The following is an 18,759-nucleotide window of genomic DNA, read 5'->3' as shown; positions in this document are numbered from 1 at the left end:
GTCTTGTTAGCTTCATTCCATCATCCTCATCATGGGCTAAAACCAACACTAAGTTCAGGCTAAACCTTGAACTTAGCGTTGACTAAATTCTCATTATACAGAACAATTTTCATACTACTGCTATACTTCTGTAACAACAGAGCGAGTTGGTATAGTTTATGTAGTGCACAAAGAATGAATGAGGGGTCGTATACAACTTGCAGACTCGAGTTGACCACTGTCACTCTGGATAACTCCAAAGTATGAGTGATGTAACACTGCAAAAAACGCTTTCCTTGCAAACTAGTGATGGGATTTCCGGCTCTTTGTAGAGAACCTGCTCTTTCTGTTCGGCTCACTAAAAAGTAGCCGGCTCTTTCGGCTCTCAACCAGCTCTTAAGGTTGCTTTGTTGCTTTAGTTATGCACAAAAGGAATTACTAATGTAAAAAAATGTGGTTTTATTTATATATGTTTATATATAAATATATGTGGTGGCCCCTAGAGACCAAGCACGTACAAACTCCAAAACACATTTCTAGAGTTAACTGAATTTCCAAAACAGAGCTACCTAGATCACTTAAATTACACAATTGAAAGCATGTGTGTATTGTTTGTGTGTTTATACACAAACACTCATATATATTCAAGTAATTTAAAAAAAAAAAAAAAAAGTTAATTTACCTGTTACTACCACACCAAATCCGGTTGTTGGTACTTCCTGGCTTGTGTAGCCACTAGGTAACAAACACTCAACACTGCCCCTAGCATCCTGGAGCACTTCTGTTGTGTTTTGTATGTGCTTCGGAGTTTGTACGTGTTTTGGGGTTTTTACGTGTTTTAGGGTTTTTACGTGCTTTGGGGTTTGTACGTGCTTCAATTCAATTCAATTTTATTTATATAGCGCCAAATCACAACAAAAGTCACCTCAAGGCGCTTCATAGATACAGAGAAAAAACCAACAATCATAAGACCCCTATGAGCAAGCACTTTGGCGACAGTGGGAAGGAAAAACTCCCTTTTAACAAGAAGAAACCTCCGGCAGAACCAGGCTCAGGGAGGGGCGGGGCCATCTGCTGCAACCGGTTGGCGTGAGAGAAGGAAGACAGGATAAAAGACATGCTGTGGAAGAGAGACAGAGGTTAATAACAGATATGATTCAATGCAGAGATGTCTTCGGAGTTTGTACATGCTATGGATTTTTTTACGTGTTTTGGAGTTTGTACGTTCTTTGTCTCAAGGGGCCACCATAAATATACTTTTATTTATTCAATCCACATAAAATGTAATAAATAAATCATATAATACAAAAACCAACTATTTACATTTTAACTTTTAACTATTTAAATTTTCAGCTTTTTCTTTTAAACAATTTTAAAGTGAAACAACACAAAACACTGCAAACCACAACACAATTAAATATAAATTAAAATATGAAAACAAAAAGAAGATGCACATTCTCTGTCATATGGGCCTGCATGAATAAACTTTCTGAATCCTTTATCATCCTTTATCATCACTCAGGTAACACAGGGGTTGGTCCAGGGAATCTGTACACAGAGACACGAAGGGATTACAAAGGAAGATCGCTGTGAAAACACTCTAGAGTTAACTGAGCTGGAGTTACACTGACGAGGGTCAGCAATGGTCCAGCGATGAGAAACACAGAGCTGCCATCTTATAAAGGAGCTGGAACACTCGTGATGAGCCACAGGTGCGTGATTGCAACCAGGTGCGTGGGCCAAGGGCAGGAGCCCACAGGTGAGCTCCGCCCAGGCAGAGGGAGGAGGGAAAGAGGGGAAGGGAGAGAGCAGGAACAAAAAAAGAATATAAACATATGTAGCCATACTGAGCCGACCGGGTAGGCACAGGGACCCTGACACAAACAATGGCATCCCACCACCATGCTTGACTGGAGGCAAGCCACACTGTCTTTGTACTCCTCACCTGGTTTCTGCCACACACCCCTGACACCATCTGAACCAAATAAGTTTGTCTTGGTTTCATCAGATCACAGGTAATCCATGCTCTTAGCCTGCTTTTCTTCAGCAAACTGTTTGCGGGCTTTGTTGTGCATTATCTTTAGAAGAGGCTTCCTTCTGGGACAATGACCATTTGATGCAGTGTGTGGCATATGGTCTGAACACTGACAGGCTGACCCTCCATGCCTTCAACCTCTACAGCAATGCTGGCAGCACTCATACAGCTATTTTCAAAAGGCAACCTCTAGATTTGATGCTGAGCACGTGCACTCAACTTTGGTTAACCATGGTGAGGTTTGTTCTGGGTGGAACCTGTACTCTTAAACTGCCTTATGGTCTTGACCACTGTGCTGCTGCTCAGTTTCAGGGTGTTGGAAATATTCTTATAGTCTAGGCCATCTTTATGTAGAGTAACAGATCCAGATTTTCAGATCCTCAGAGAAGTCTTTGCCATGTTGTGCCATGTTCGACTTCCAGTGACCAGTATGAGAGAGTGTGAGAGCAATAACACCAAATTCAACACACATGTTCACCATTTGCACCTGAGACATTGTAACACTAGCAGGTCACATGAAACCTGGAAAGGAAAATAGCTAATTGGGCACAATTTGGGGTGTACTCACTTTTGTTGCCATGGGTTTAGGCAGTAATGGCTGTGTGTTGAGTTATATAAAGGTGACAGCAAATCTACACTGTTGAACAAGCTGTACACTGACTACTTTGCATTGTATCAAAGTGTCATATCTTCAGTGTTGTTCCATTAAAAAATATAAAACTAAATATTTACCAAAATGTGAGGGGTGTACTCACTTTTGTGAGATACTGTCAGCTGAAGTTGAAATGGGGCCGGTGTTCTAGGTTAATTGGCATTGTAAATTAACTGGTGACGGTCAAAGAAAGGGGTTTATGTATTTATTTGTCGGGTGGTTTGCCAAGTGTTTGTTTCCTTTTTCTTTTTAGTTTTGAGGTTAGAGATTTAGAGATTTTTAGTTTTAAAGCCAAGTTAAGAATATTTATAGTTTAATTTCCAGAACTTGCATATGATCTTCAATTTGTAGCCGATCTACTGACGTATCACATAGCAGCTGGGGCAGTCTCAAATGGAGTTTAGTCCACTACTGCCACCTGTGGCCAAGTGCCATGGCCTACTACCAGATTAACTAGTGACCATCTGCACCTGGTTCTATGACCACCTTGAGTAGCGGCTGAGTGGCTGCACTTAAACCTGGTGCATTCAGATCTACCCACAAACACGTTGAAAGATGCAATGCCAGCAATTTGGATTGTCAACACTTAAACCAATCATTAAGCAAAGACAACAGGGATACTTTTTTCTGTGTATTAAGCCTGGGTAACATTTGTAGTTGCCTTCTGTACAGGGGAAGTCCATGCACAGTCCTTGTACGACTTTCCACAGCAGGTGCATTCAATAAGAAAGAAAATTTAGATTGTCAGAATCATTCATTTAAAGTCGGGCTGTTGAGTGAAGCAACTAAACACGTTTTAATGTGCAGTTACTGCAAATTTCTGTGCAAAAGTCTTATCTGTGGATCACTCAATGTTTTCATGTGTCTTTTATGTCCAAAGGCATGTGGGTTACCTGAAGTATCATTTTTCCGTTGGTGCATCAAAGTGGCATGTCATGTTGAAGTAACCCATTTAAAGTGCTACTGTCATGGTGCTGTGTCCTTTTGACCCAGTGTTTTGAGTTCTCTTGTATTTTTGTCATTTGGTATTAGTATTTGTTTTTTAGGTCCACTGTGTTTATTCTATAATGCCTAGGTTTTTCGGTTTAGCTTTTGGTTATTAGAATTCCCCTTGTGTCTTTGCCCCTGAGTCTCCCTCTGTGTGTCTATGTTTATATTGTAGCGTGAGTTCTTGTTTCCCCTTGTGTCTTATTCCATCTTGTTTTCCCTGCCCTTCATGTCTGCCTCTCTCCCTCGTGCTCCATGTTCTCTCTCTCCCCTTCCAGTCTGCATCTCTGGATCTAGAATCTGTTTATTCAAGTACAATACACCATGAGCATTTTACCTACCTTGCATTAAAAAAAAAACACCACAGGATGTAATCTCCTGCTATTTAGGATGGGCAACAGTTGAGCATGTCCATTTTCCAGTGGCTGGACAGTTCCTACTAACCAGAGCTCTGTACAAAACAACTGTGCTTAACATTAATCTTTTTGCTCACCTTGTTACATCCCTGCACTTTGCCATTTGTTCTTATGTTGCCCCAAATCAGTCAATAAAGATGACCCGCATCTCTTTTAGATATATGATCTTCAGAAAACAAATCAAATGAAAATTGTATTAAATCTAATAATTTCATTTAAAAGTCTCATGGTTGTGTGATGAAATTAAATTATGAATAGTCTTAACTTAGGTTAAGACTATTCATAATTCAAAACTTGACAGCAGTTTTACATGTAGTCTTTGGCTTTGTATCTGTATCCAGAACTTAACAAAAACATTTTGTAACTTGTGTAAATATTTTTTACAAACAAAAATTCTCATCTATAGATGCACAAATATAAAAAATTCCAGATATTTGGGTTTACAAGGTTACAAAACTCAGTTCACAGCTACGCATTTGATTTACAAGTACAAAATATTTGTGACCACAATTTGAGCCCATAGTAACCTCACAAATGTCACAGATTTAGTTATTAGTGTTATTTAGTGTTTATTTGCTGGTTTGTCAAGTCTACCACACATGCCAGTTAATCTACAACACCGGCAGTACATCCTGTTTCATAACTTTGTACCAAAAACCAGTGTAGTTAGTCATGCAACCATTATTTCTAGAAGCTCTTGCAATCAAAATAAGGATCTGAAAGAGGATAAACGCACCAACGATCCTGTTGTGTTTTACATGTGTCATGAAATATACTTAGTATATACTTAATTAATAATACCTGGGTCATCTGCAGCCACCCCAAGGTACTGGTACAGGTTAGAAATCAGTCATTCCTTCAGTATAGTCAACTTTACCATTGTTACCTATTAACTGTTTTAACTTATTTCTGTGCAATCACGGACAGAATTGAGTAAATGTTCAGCTTAACTGAGTTAAGAATTATCTTTCCTAATATACTTTCACCAAAGGATCAGACCACAGCTGATGATCCTGCTGACATTCAGACACCATGGAGCTGCGTCTCTCTGCCTGCATCCTGCTGGTACTTTGTGCGACATGGAGTGCAAACGGGGGCAATATTTTGGTGTGGTACGCCGATGGCAGTCACTGGATAAACATGAAGCCTGTTCTGGAGACGCTGGTTGATAGAGGACACCAGGTAACTGTACTGGTCCCAAGCTCATCAGTATACATGAACACTAATGAACCCGCCCGCTTTCACTATGAGCCCTTCAATGTCTCTTTCTCATTGGAGGCTTATAAGAAGCTTCTAGAAGAGTTCCTCCAATTCTCCATATACGAGATTGATTATATGAACTACTGGGAGATCTACATCAGATACATTAACATTGCAAAGACAAACCTTCAGTACAGTATCCAGTATTTGGACGGTGTGGTGAAATCAGAAGTCGTCATGAAGAAGTTGAAAGAGGGAAATTACGACCTTCTCTTGGCGAACCCCGTCAATGCTGGCAGTGACTTGGTAGCAGATGTTTTGGGGATCCCACTCGTCTTCTCCTTGCGCTTCTCCTTAGCTAATAACTGGGAGAGGCATTGTGGTCAGATGCCTGCTCCACCATCCTTTGTTCCTGGTGCCATGAGCAAACTCACAGATAAGATGCAGGGTATGGCAGGATCCGTAAATGCAGGGTATGGCATCCCCTGGGTAAAGGCGGTGATAAGTAAGGCGGTCAATGATTTTGACCGGTCAATGATTTTGTCCTTTTCCAAGTCTTGAAGGCAAGCTATAACTTTAGCTTGCCTTCAAGACTTGGAAAAGGACAAAATCATTGACCGCCTTACTTATCACCGCCTTTACCCAGGGGATGGGCGTTTTTAAAGTCAGCAAAGAGGCACAGAAAAGAAGATCAGACACCAGCGAGGGAGGATAAGAAGGACAGGCGCAACAACATTGTCATCCCCTATGTAGCCGGTGTATCAGAGAAACTCAGGAGGGTTTTCTCCAAGCATGACATCCCGGTGTACTTCAGACCCAGCAACACACTCGGACAAAAACTGGTTCACCCGAAAGACAAAACGCCAAAACACAGACTTAACAATGTGGTGTATGCCGTACAGTGCAGCGAGGAATGCCCAGACCTCTACATTGGAGAGACCAAACAGCCACTTCACAAGCGCATGGCACAACACAGAAGAGCGACCTCCACAGGACAAGATTCAGCTGTCCATCTGCATCTTAAGGATAAAGGACACTCTTTCGAGGATGCCAATGTTCACATTTTGGACAGAGAGGACAGATGGTTTGAAAGAGGAGTGAAAGAAGCCATCTATGTCCACTGTGAGCGACCATCTTTGAACAGAGGCGGTGGTTTACGACACCAACTCTCTGCCATCTATAATCCAGTTTTGAGATCCCTTCCCAGACGCCTTAACGCCCACTCACACCCTGGGCCATCTGACCTCAGGAATTCGCATGATAAGGTGGGGCCAGGTTTCACAATGAACTCACCCGAAACTCTGGCTGATTGGGACCCACACCCAGTTCCACACCTTGGCTCAGGCGATTAGAGGATCATCAGGGGGTCCTTTTGTCCCTCTGTGGGGGGACACTCCCACTAGGGTTATATCTGGGACTCTCCACCATTTGACCTTAGAACTGAAGAAGCTTCTCGGATGAGAGGTGAAACGTCTTCAAGTAACTTAAAGAAGTCCAGACGCTTTTCTTTGCAAGCTCCTTTGACTACGATGACCTGGATGACTGAGAACCTTCACAGACATTTATGTTTGTTCTTCCTAATACAGAGTGTGAAAAATCTGACTTTGTCAACAGCTGATGATTTCTAATGACAAGTTAACCTCACGCTTCAATATACAGTTAGGTCTATTAATATTTGGACAGAGACATCTTTTTTCTAATTTGGCTTTTGTAATTTGAAATGATATAACTCGGATGCCATTGTAGTGCAGACTTTCAGCTTTAATGCAAATACATTGCATGAAAATGTGTGGAACTAAAGCATTAAAAAAGAAAAAAAAAGAAAACACACAATCCCATCATTTCATGGGTTCAAAAGTAATTGGACAAATTACACTGAATAAAAATGAAAATAAAATGTTAATTTCTAATACCTGTTTGAAAACCATTTGCTGGCAATGACAGCTTGAAGTCAAGAAAATCACAAGATAGTGGGTTACCTCCTTTTTAATGCTCTGCCAGGCCTTTACTGCAGCGACTTTCAGTTACTATTTGTGGGCTTTTCTGTCCAAAGTAAGAAATTAATCAGTCTGTCAGAAATGTTTATCAACAGCAAGAATGACCCCACTTTTTAAATTGCTCCTGTGAACCCATTTTTGACACCAGGAACATAAAAACACACTGTTGTGTAGACATGTCCTCACGGTTCAAAGGGTCTTTTTGATAGGAGTTACGGTTTTGGATTTAGAAGCAGTTTTTCAACAGGTGCGGACAGGGAGATTTGACTTGGTTTTGCTATAGAGTAATAGTATTCCAGTAGTTAGTGCAGGCCAACTGGATAGAGCATTCTGATTGACCTGTTAAATGGGTGCATGAACTATTGGTGATATGTTGATGTCTATTGTTCATGCATTGCAACAGGAACTCCCACCAGTGCCTGTGAGTTGATGAGTAAGGCAGACATCTGGTTAATCCGAACCTACTGGGATTTTGAATTCCCTCGTCCTTTCCCCCCCAACTTCAAATATGTTGGTGGGATCCACTGCAGACCTGCTAAACCTTTACCAGAGGTAAGGACACTCAACTATTACCATCTAATTAATCATTACATCACAGAATATTCCTGCCAGGAGCAGTGAAGCCATCAAAATCTAGTCTAATAGTCTGTAGGTCTATGCATCGCTCCATGGATATACCCCCCCAAACTATCATGTAACTAGAAACTCCTCCATGCTCATGACACTGTGCTGGGAGACAGCAAACCTTCTTTCAATGTGACATATGAAGTACTACCTGCACAACCTTTAACTGATTAACAACTCCCACAGCTACTTAGCAGATCAGTGTAAGTTTAGTTAACTTCATGCTTTCCTGATTTAAAAATTGCTCCTTTAACTTTTTTTTGAGCAGTGTATTCTAAAATAAAACGCCAACATTAAACTAATGTGATATATGTACTACAATAAATAAGTATAATAAGATGTAATGAAAAAACACCATGTGGACTTTCTATTTAAAGGTGCTGTGGAGATACAGAGGAGAAAAGCCAGAAACTTTGGGTGCCAACACTCAAATATATGATTGGATTCCTCAGAATGACCTCCTGGGTAAGTAAAGTTGGTACCAATCACAGTTATTTCTTTCTACGTCTGCTCTTTTATTCCATGAGAAATAATCCTAATGAAATCAGATGCCACAGAGACGGTAAAGTTCACAGTAACACTGCCAACTAAGAATTTTACAAAAATACTCAAATCAGCTCAAATTAGTTGTTCAGGTTTATTGAAACCTTTTTGCTGTCCAAGTTTGAAAAACTTTAGAGTCTGAAAATAGGTCCAAGGATTTTATCCACATTCCTAAATGCAGTAAAAATACTGTTGCCTAGTCTGTAGGTCTATGCATCGCTCCATGAATATACCCCCCCAAACTATCATGTAACTAGAAACTCCTCCATGCTCATGACACTGTGCTGGGAGACAGCAAACCTTCTTTCAATGTGACATATAAAGTACTACCTGCACAACCTTTAACTGATTAACAACTCCCACAGCTACTTAACTAAACTTACACTGATCTGCTAACTTCATGCTTTCCTGATTTAAAAATTGCTTCTTTAACTTTTTTTTGAGCAGTGTATTCTAAAATAAAACGCCAACATTAAACTAATGTGATATATGTACTACAATAAATAAGTATATTACCATGTGAACTTTCTATTTAAAGGTGCTGTGGAGATACAGAGGAGAAAAGCCAGAAACCTTGGGTGCCAACACTCAAATATATGATTGGATTCCTCAGAATGACCTCCTGGGTAAGTAAAGTTGGTACCAATCACAGTTATTTCTTTCTACGTCTGCTCTTTTATTCCATGAGAAATAATCCTAATGAAATCAGATGTCACAGAGACGGTAAAGTTCACAGTAACACTGCCAACTAAGAATTTAACAAAAATACTCAAATCAGCTCAAATTAGTTGTTCAGGTTTATTGAAACCTTTTTGCTGTCCAAGTTTGAAAAACTTACTCCAGATCTTTCATGGTTATTTGACATGTCTTAGGTCACCCTAAAGCTAGAGCTTTCATCACCCACGGAGGTACAAATGGGATTTATGAAGCCATCTACCACGGCGTTCCCATGGTGGGCATCCCCGTGTTTGGTGACCAGCCAGACAACATGGTCCATATGAAGGCTAAAGGTGCTGCAGTTATTTTCAACGTGAATTTCATGACGTCTGAAGATCTTAGAGACGCAATCAACACAGTCATCAATGACAAATCGTGAGTTCTTGGAACTATCTGTACTTTGGATTAAGTACCGAAAGCATAGATTTTGTACCAAAGACGAATGTGGGCTCAAGAGTATGAAAAGCATGAAGGCCAATAATAACATACCTTAAATTTGAATTATTTGGAATTTCCAGCGAGGGGAGAATCCACTGGCTGGAAATTACATACACTGAGCACCATCTAGTCTTAGTTTGGCCAATTTTTAAAATTATTATTTTTTTATTTTTAAATGTATTTAAATGTCCATGTATTAATTTGTCAAGGCAAAAAATGTATAAATGTTTTTGTACTTTGTTTTAATTTGCTGTTAAGCCTCTTTTACTCTGATGGCATAGTAGAAACTTGAACTTCCAAGACAAGTATCTGTTCAAACAATTTAATTTTGATGAAGTGATTTCCAATTGTTATTTATTAGGTTGTAGAACATTAATGGATCCAGTTTTACATCTCTAATGTGAAGTCGTGTGGTCTCAGTTGTCTCAAAGCTTGTTTTATATCCATCTTCTTTATACAGTTCATGATTGAATGTTTTTTGGGGGCGTGACTTATAGTAAAGTCCAAATGATGAACATAGCATAATAGCAGGTCATGAAGGAACAAGGGTCTAATGGGCTTGATAGTTGAAGTACCACAAAAGCTTCAAAGGCCACAAAATGATTGAAATATCTCTAGATGTCAATTTTAACTTGAGGCGTTATCAGTTTTAGAGTTTTGAAATACATCCCTTTATTGTGTGGCAAAAAAAAAAAATCAAAGTATAACAATTCAAAGGTTAATTTTTTTTTTTTTTTTTTTTTTAAAAACCTATATGCACATTCACAGGTACAAAGAAAATGTTATGCGGCTGTCCAGCATCCACCACGACAGACCCATGAATGCTCTGGAAGAGGCAGTATTCTGGATCGAGTTCACACTGAGAAACAAAGGGGCCAGGCACCTGAGGGTCCAGGCACATGAACTCACCTGGTACCAGTATCTCAGCCTTGATGTCCTGGGCTTCTTCTTCACCATAGTTCTACTCATCATATTCATCTTCATCAAGACCTGCAGTTTCTGTTTGCACAGGTGCTGTGTCACGAAGGGAAAGACCAAACGGAAAGCTGAATAACAACTAAACTGAAACGGTGCTGTGAATGTTGGACTGGGGCAATATGTGTTACCAGCATGAAACTTTCTTTCATATATGTTGAATTTCCCTTCATCTTCTCCTTTATGCACCACCACTAATGACTTTAACAGATGCACTAATTTGCGTAACAGAACCTGAAGTTGATCTGATATTAAAAAGCAAATACTGATTGGCTGTTTTTTGTTTTGGGGTTTTTTTTGTTTTGTTTTGTTTGTTTGTTTGGAAAAAACACTAACATCAGATTGAATTCAGTATATTCAAACTTGCTTTTGTTTTTTAATGCATACAGAAATATTTTCCTAAAAAACATTTCATTATTTATGCATATATTTTATTTACTCTTTTCCTTCTTTTCCCTTTTTTTTTTAATTTTTATTTTTTTATTAATCAATTCAATCTAGGAACTGTGACAATCAACATCTTCATCAATAAATCTGATATCTGGATCATGATTCTGTGGAATTTAAAGTCAGATTTCACTGTATGATAATGATTTATCTTTATGTGGATCAAATTAACTCAACAATGAGATGATACTCTGTAAGGATTTTGTAATAACAAATAAAACATTTGCATGGTGGTGACCCATCACTCTCTTGAATGGATCATTATGATGTGTTCAGCTGTGAGCTTGTTGAGGGTTAGCTTTTAACCACTGATGTATCCATCACCATCCTGTGGAGCAGCTGTAGTAAACAGGAAGATATCTGAAGCTTTTCTTACTGGTTACAAAAAAAGCAACCTACATTTTACTGTCCAAAGCATTTATGCAATAGATGTGTCAATTTAATGTGAAATAGAGCCAGCAGTACTTTCACACCTTGTAGTAGATACAGCATTAACTCTGCCCTGGAAGATGTAGGAAATACAATGGAGAGGCAGAGGAAGTACCAGTCTTTTAGTCAATGGGACAGCATGCAATGAATGAAAACCTTGAAGAAGGCCCTCATCACTACTAGAGTCTCCCAGAAAGACACCATGCTCATTTCCTATGAAAAAACAAAAAACCCAAACACGATAGCTCCTCAAGAGTAAAATGAATCAATGATTAACAATATTCTTGTAGACTGATAGAAGAGGCTGATATCTATGAATATGTAAGTGTTAATAACAGTCCAAACATGTTTTAAAATGTTTTTGAGAGATTTATGATAAAAATATGATTAAGCTATTTGATTTGCTTAGTTGCAAATCCTTTAATATTTTTTACTACTTCAAGAAAGGTGCGAGTAGCTACATCAAGACTTTTTCCAGTTGCCATGTGGTGGTCAAAGTTGTAGGCAAACTTTGGTTAGGGACATTACAAATAGTACAGTTAAGATTGTTAAATTGAAATTTGTTAAGACTGAGAGAAATAGAGTGAGATTACTTTTGTTCTTGCCAAATCACTTTTGTCTCAAACATTACTGTATATTTTTACGCTTCTGCCCAGAAATGATTCATAATCAATTAATTCCGACTCTGCAGGACAAGACCACAGGAGCATGATGCCGTTTCATATATCATATCTGTTGCTCTCAGTCAGGTAATTGTGTTTGGCATGTTGTATCTTGTATCTTATCACCTTATATAAAAGGTGAGGTCAGGGGTGGAATTTCGTTGACAAGCACTCAGAGTGCTGTCTTCAGATGTGACAAACGTGCATGCTTGTGGTTTCAAATATCCAGGTGGTTTCATATCTTTTTCTTGTGTATCAAAGTTTAGTGAGGAATGTAACTGACAGATGTGAAAATGGCTGTGTATTAATAAATATAAAAAAGAAGCTGAAAGGTAAATTTGATTAAACACAAGTTTGTTTTAAGGCTGTATCCAGTTAGAATGGAGGCAGGACTCATGAAACTCAACAGGATCTTTTGGACCTCTCTTATTAAAGTGAGTTCAGTTGAATTCAGTTTTATTTAAATAGTGCCAAATTACAACAGCAGTTGCCTCAGGGCACTTCAACTTCATCCTTCACATCCTCCTCAAAAAAATCTGGAGAGATCATCACACAGACTGTAAAAAAAACTTTTTATCAATTCCTTTATTTTACCAGATATGTCTTGAATGATAACTCTCCATCATCTTGTAAATATTGGCTTAACCTTGAACCTCAACACTGGCAGAGTCAAATCATCAATGGGGTTACAGCTTGTTTGAATCCTAACAAACCTGACTCCTTTGTGTTTCAGTGGCATGCATGGAAACAGTTGCAAAGGCACCCACAACTTCCTCAGATTATGCAACAGTGTCCAAGCCTATACAGTTGAAATGACCATTGTTTTGCATTACTTCACTCCGTCTCTACCCGACTAACAACAAAATCGAGCTCTGACATTTTTACTAATTTCTTAGTGGATTTCTCATACCGGTTCAGTCCTGCTTTTTTCAGTACTGTCAACTTTATTCCCATTAACCTTTAACCCATTGTGAAATGAGCAATACTGTACAGAAGGAAGTTAGAGTTTAACTTTGAGTTAATAGTTATCTTTCCTGTGATACTTCTACAAAGGATCAGACCACAGCTGGTTTTCCTGCTGACACTCATACACCATGGAGCTGCGTCTCTCTGCCTGCATTCTGATGGTACTTTGTGCGACATGGAGTGCAAACGGAGGGAACATTTTGGTGTGGTACACTGAAGGCAGCCACTAGATAAACATGAAGCCTGTTCTGGAGACGCTGGTTGACAGAGGACACCAGGTGACTGTACTGGTCCCGAGCTCGTCATTGTACATAAACACCAATGAACCTTCCTGCTTTCACTATGAGCCCTTCAACGCCTCTTTCTCATTGGAGGCTATGGAAGAGTTCCTAGAAGAGTTCTTCCGATTCTCCATATACGAGATTGATTATATGAACTACTTGGAGCTCTACATCAGATTCATTGACATGATGAAAACTGACCTGCAGTTTTCTATCCAGTATTTGGACGGTGTGGTGAAATCAGAAGCCGTCATGAAGAAATTAAAAGAAGGAAATTATGACCTTCTCTTGGCTGACCCCATCTACCCTGGCAGTGACTTGGTAGCAGATATTTTGGGGATCCCACTCGTCTTCTCCTTGCGCTTCTCTGTAGCTAATAACTGGGAGAGGCATTGTGGTCAGATGCCTGCTCCACCATCCTTTGTTCCCGGTGCCATGAGCAAACTCACAGATAAGATGGACTTCTCAGAGAGAGTGTGGAACTTTCTCTTCTACGCTCTCCAAGACATCGTGATTAATCACACTTTTTGGAACGTATTAGACAGATATTACTCTGATGTCAAAGGTGAGCAAATAGGCGTAAAGCACTGATTTATAAAACTATTTAAAACTTGCTAAAAATTTAAACGCAGTTTTTTAATATCCGATCAGATCTGATTAAGAAAATATGCCTTGTATGAACTATTGGTGATATGTTAATGTCCTTTACTTATGCATTGCAACAGGAACTCCCACCAGTGCCTGTGAGTTGATGAGTAAAGCAGACATCTGGTTAATCCGAACCTACTGGGATTTTGAATTCCCTCGTCCTTTCCTCCCCAACTTCAAATATGTTGGTGGGATCCACTGCAGACCTGCTAAACCTTTACCAGAGGTAAGGACACTCAATTATTACCATATGATTAATCATTACATCACAGAATATTCCTGCCAGGAGCAGTGAAGCCATCAAAATGTTGAACAAAAATGAGAAAACAGCTGATTGGCTGGTGGTGGGATAATATTTGACTTGTTACAGGATCTGGAGGAATTTGTGCAGAGTTCTGGAGATGATGGCATTGTGATCTTCACTTTAGGATCCATGATCAACAACGTCACCAAGGAGAAGGCAAACATGATAGCCTCAGGCCTCGCTCAGATCCCACAAAAGGTCAGAGGATAATGTTTGTGCCAACTGTAATCAACTTGTGCAAAGCATATGTCAAGTTTTCTTTAAGGACAAGTGTCCTCTTTTTTGGAAATCAAAATATGGTCACCCTAGACTACTAGGACTACCATAACTACCATTTTTTTAAAATGACATTACAGATTGTGGACATTTTAGGCTGCATGTTCTCTGTGAGAATCAGCCATCTCAAATTTTACATCACTCAGTTTTTCCTGCGAAAAGTCAGATTTTGTCTGTTTGTCTGTTGTTTGTCTGATGATTTCTAATGACAAGTCTTGAAATGTCCCCTACCCTTCAAGTGTTGAAAAATTACATTACAGTATAAAACTAGCATACAAACCCCCCCCCCCCCCCCCCCAAATCATGTTAGCAAATGTCTTACTGTTTATAGGTGCTGTGGAGATATAGAGGAGAAAAGCCAGAAACTTTGGGTGGCAACACTAAAATATATGACTGGATCCCTCAGAATGACCTCCTGGGTAAGTAATGTGGGTACCAATTACAGATGAATAACGGATCAATAGATGATGGGCAGTATAGAAACATTGATTCCATCAAAACTTATCTTAGTGAAAACAGATTCCACAAAGATGACAAATTTTCACTGCACACTGAACATAATTTTTTCTACAAAACTTTTTAAAAGCCTGGAGCTTATTTTGCCACATTCAACACTAAATGTTTTATTGGAGGCTGTGAGCATTTGTTATATTAAAAACAAGGAGAACTGAATGAAATAGGATTTTCTCACAGATGAAATCATGATTACATGTTGCACGCTGCGCTAACCTACTTTGTTTAGTTCATTTTCTCAAAGCTGTTCCACTTTAACAGATGTCTGGACATGCAAGTTAAATTTCAGCTTAAATCACTTCTTCACATATATTGCCATTCCCAAGTAGTCCAAGTGTGTAATAAGTAACTAAATGTTTAATAGTTTGTTTAATGGTTATTTGGCATGTCTTAGGTCACCCTAAAACTAAAGCTAAGTACTTGTCCAGGTTTAGTGAAACCTTTTTGCTGTCCAAGTGTGAAAATCCTACTCCAGATGTTTCATGGTTATTTGACATGTCTTAGGTCACCCTAAAGCTAGAGCTTTCATCACCCATGGAGGTACAAATGGGATTTATGAAGCCATCTACCACGGCGTTCCCATTGTGGGCATCCCCATGCTTGCTGACCAGCCAGACAACATGGTCCATATGAAAGAAAAAGGAGCTGCAGTTATTCTCAACTTGAACTTCATGACGTCTGAAGGTCTTAGAGACGCAATCAACACAGTCATCAACTACAAATCGTGAGTTCTTTGAACTATATATACTTTTGGTTAGGATTTGAAAGTATAGATTTTATAGCAAAGATGAGTGTGGGCTCAAGAGTATGAAAAGTATGAAGGCCAAGCATAACATACCTTAAACCAGAATTATTTGCAATTTCAAGTCACAGTGATCAACCTACACTGAACACAATCTGGTCTTGGTTTCTCATTCGTTTATTTATTTTTTTTAATTGATTTGCAGCATGTTTTGGGGTGCTTTATAGAGCCTTTGCGAGGCTTTTTTTTTCATAAATGTAAGTTGTTATGCTGTACCTTACTAAAACCACTGAGCCCTTTATTGTCACTGGAATGTGCATGTATTAATTTAGCAATACAAAAAAAAGGTATAAATGTTCTGGCAACACTTTATAACACAAACTACAAATATGGTGCAAGTACGCTGTACTTGCACCATATTGTACGTGCATTTTGTGTCAAGTCAGGTTTTTGCAGGAAATAATGAAAGAAGTACACTGTAAGTACCCTGTACTTTCTGGAATGCAAACCATATTATGGAGTCACCAGCGAAACAATGAAACAATTACAATGTAGCACCCACAACTAAGGCACAAGTAGGCTTTAATTACATGTAATGTTTTGTACCAAGTCAGGTTTTTGCAGGAAATAATAAAATAATTACATTGTTAGACTACAAGTACCCTGTAATTAAGTGCAATTTTTTGTGCAACATTTTTTAGTTACACCATAACACAACCCGTGCCCCAGAAAGCACAGGATATTTCCAGTGTACTTGTTTTATTGTTTCTTGCAAAAACCTAAATTGCTGCCTGCAAATTGCACATAAGTGCAGGGTACTTATTCGCTGGTTGTGTTAAAAAGTTTTAGCAACCCTTTTGTACTTTGTTTTAATTTGCTGTTAAACCTCTTTTACACTGATGGAATAGTAGAACACACACCAAGAATACCCATTCACACAATCAAATTCGTTTCACTTAAATCTGCAACAAACTAAAGTTATTTCCATGTCTCTTATTAGGCTTTGCGACCATGACATTTAACGTTGAATTCGATCCAGTTTGGAGTTTAACCTCTAATGTGCAGCCATCTCCTTAGAAATAAACAGCAGCACCGAGACTACACAAAGTGATTAAATTATTAACTGGAGTTAAGGGCTCTTTACAATAAATTTCAAGATTAATGATTTTCTGTACCATTAATCTCTCGCCTCATTTAACTGTTTATTCTTGCAGTTTTATGTTCTTTAGAGATTAATTTTAAGAATTTTATCATCATCTGATAGCATCTCTGACTGGATTAGGTGGCAATCAAAGGGATCATTTCATACAGAAGCAGAGTCACATGTCCCATAAAACACCTCTTTTTGTGTGAGTGCACACAGAGCCTGAAATTGAGAGCTTTACATAGAAAGATGATAAAGACAGTAATCACAAGTCACTGAATGTACATGCCCTTGGGTTCTCAGGGCAATGCTCAGGTTCACACTTCAAAACAAGATTTCACTAATCAGTGGTTGATGTCACAGTGCCAACTTCTATATTTTATGTACAAACTATTGTTTTTCTGCTTTATAGGAGAATTCAAAAGACAGATTAACAGCATATCATAAAGTGGCCCCTAGAGACAAAGCACGTACAAACTCCAAAACACGTACAAAATCCAGAACACATGCAAAATCCAAAACACGTACAAAATCCGAAACACATGCAAAATCCAAAACGCTTACAAAATCCCAAACACATGAACAAACTCCAAAACACTTACAAAATTGGAGCTTTCCCACATACCACCAGAGAGAACCCAAGTACTACTAGTGGTATATGGAACGATACCACAGTTTGAGAAAGACTGATCTAGACTATCTAAAATATACCCCGACATTCCTGACCTGTGTAACAGTGGCAACACATCCACCTCGTATTTAACTCATGTGTTTTTTACCTGCACAACACTTCAGTTATACAGGACTTTTTATTTTGCAGTGCTCTCTCCTGTTTTGAGTGTTACACTCAAGCCTTGCCTATTTTTTATTTTTTTATTTTTTATTGGATTGGACGTTTGGATCAGGACTGGTTATCAGCTGTTCACTAGTTCCCAAAAATTGTAATTGCCTGAACTGTAATGAGGTATATCTTTGTATCATTTGGTACTTGTTTTATTAGCCCTGATATGTCAAGCTACATGTAAAAATTCTATAAATAAAGAGGAAAAAAATAATAAAAATGTAACAATTCAGATTATGTTTTTTAATTCATATACATATTCACAGGTACAAAGAAAATGCTATGCAGCTGTCCAGCATCCACCACGACAGACCCATGAGTGCTCTGGAAGAGGCAGTGTTCTGGATTGAATTCACACTGAGAAATAAAGGGGCCAAGCACTTGAGGGTCCATGCCCATGAGCTCACCTGGTACCAGTATCACAGCCTGGATGTCCTGGGCTTCTTCCTCACTATAGTTCTACTCCTCATATTCATCTTCATAAAGACCTGCAGTTTCTGCTTGAACAGGTGTTGTGTCAGGAAAGGAAAAAAGAAAAGGAAGGCTGAATAACAGATTGAACTGAAACAGGCCAGAGATGTTTTTACCAGTGCAATATTTGTTACCTACATGAGATTTTCTTTCATGTATGTTGAGTTTCCCACCATCTTATTCTTTATGTATCACCACTGATTACTTTAACCAATTGCAAGTGTGTTAATTTGCATAAATGTACCTGAAGTTAATCTGACATTAAAAACCAAATGCTGATTGGCTGTTGAGTTTATTTTTTTAAGAAAAGAAAATTCATTCTATGCCTTTAGCTGAGTAACACAAGTTTCTCTTTTAGTAATCTAGGCATACATCCATGCCATCAACAGTCATATAGATATAAAAGGTTCAAATTACAATTTTACATAAATTATGTTATTATGAATTACGAGGAAAAACAAAAAAAAACACT

At 38.6% G+C, this 18,759-nt stretch overlaps 1 protein-coding gene and 1 pseudogene across 1 annotated transcript; both read left to right on the top strand.

Annotated features, from left to right (window-relative positions):
* Window positions 1-5,101: 5,101 nt before the first annotated feature.
* LOC148100269 (UDP-glucuronosyltransferase 2A2-like) lies at window positions 5,102-11,242 on the top strand (annotated as a pseudogene).
* Window positions 11,243-13,157: 1,915 nt separating this feature from the next.
* LOC148100268 (UDP-glucuronosyltransferase 2A2-like) lies at window positions 13,158-18,368 on the top strand. Its single transcript, XM_087848761.1, has 6 exons — window positions 13,158-13,913; window positions 14,074-14,222; window positions 14,367-14,498; window positions 14,908-14,995; window positions 15,594-15,813; window positions 18,083-18,368. The coding sequence occupies exons 1-6, from the start codon at window positions 13,304-13,306 to the stop codon at window positions 18,366-18,368; spliced, it is 1,485 nt and encodes a 494-aa protein (XP_087704887.1). The 5' UTR covers window positions 13,158-13,303.
* Window positions 18,369-18,759: the final 391 nt, after the last annotated feature.

This window comes from Neolamprologus brichardi, chromosome 12 (genome assembly GCF_056152115.1).
Source record: "Neolamprologus brichardi isolate AB-2024 chromosome 12, ASM5615211v1, whole genome shotgun sequence".
Classification (NCBI taxonomy): domain Eukaryota; kingdom Metazoa; phylum Chordata; class Actinopteri; order Cichliformes; family Cichlidae; genus Neolamprologus; species Neolamprologus brichardi.
Note: the sequence above shows the minus strand (reverse complement) of the source record. Positions and strands in the feature narration are given on the sequence as shown.

Excerpts from the sequence above, each read along its gene's own strand:
- LOC148100268 (XM_087848761.1), top strand. The coding sequence starts at position 13,304 with ATGAAGCCTGTTCTGGAGACGCTGGTTGACAGAGGACACCAGGTGACT. Across the intron at positions 14,499-14,907 it reads TCGCTCAGATCCCACAAAAG|GTGCTGTGGAGATATAGAGG; the intron begins GTCAGAGGATAA and ends TACTGTTTATAG. Across the intron at positions 15,814-18,082 it reads ACAGTCATCAACTACAAATC|GTACAAAGAAAATGCTATGC; the intron begins GTGAGTTCTTTG and ends ACATATTCACAG.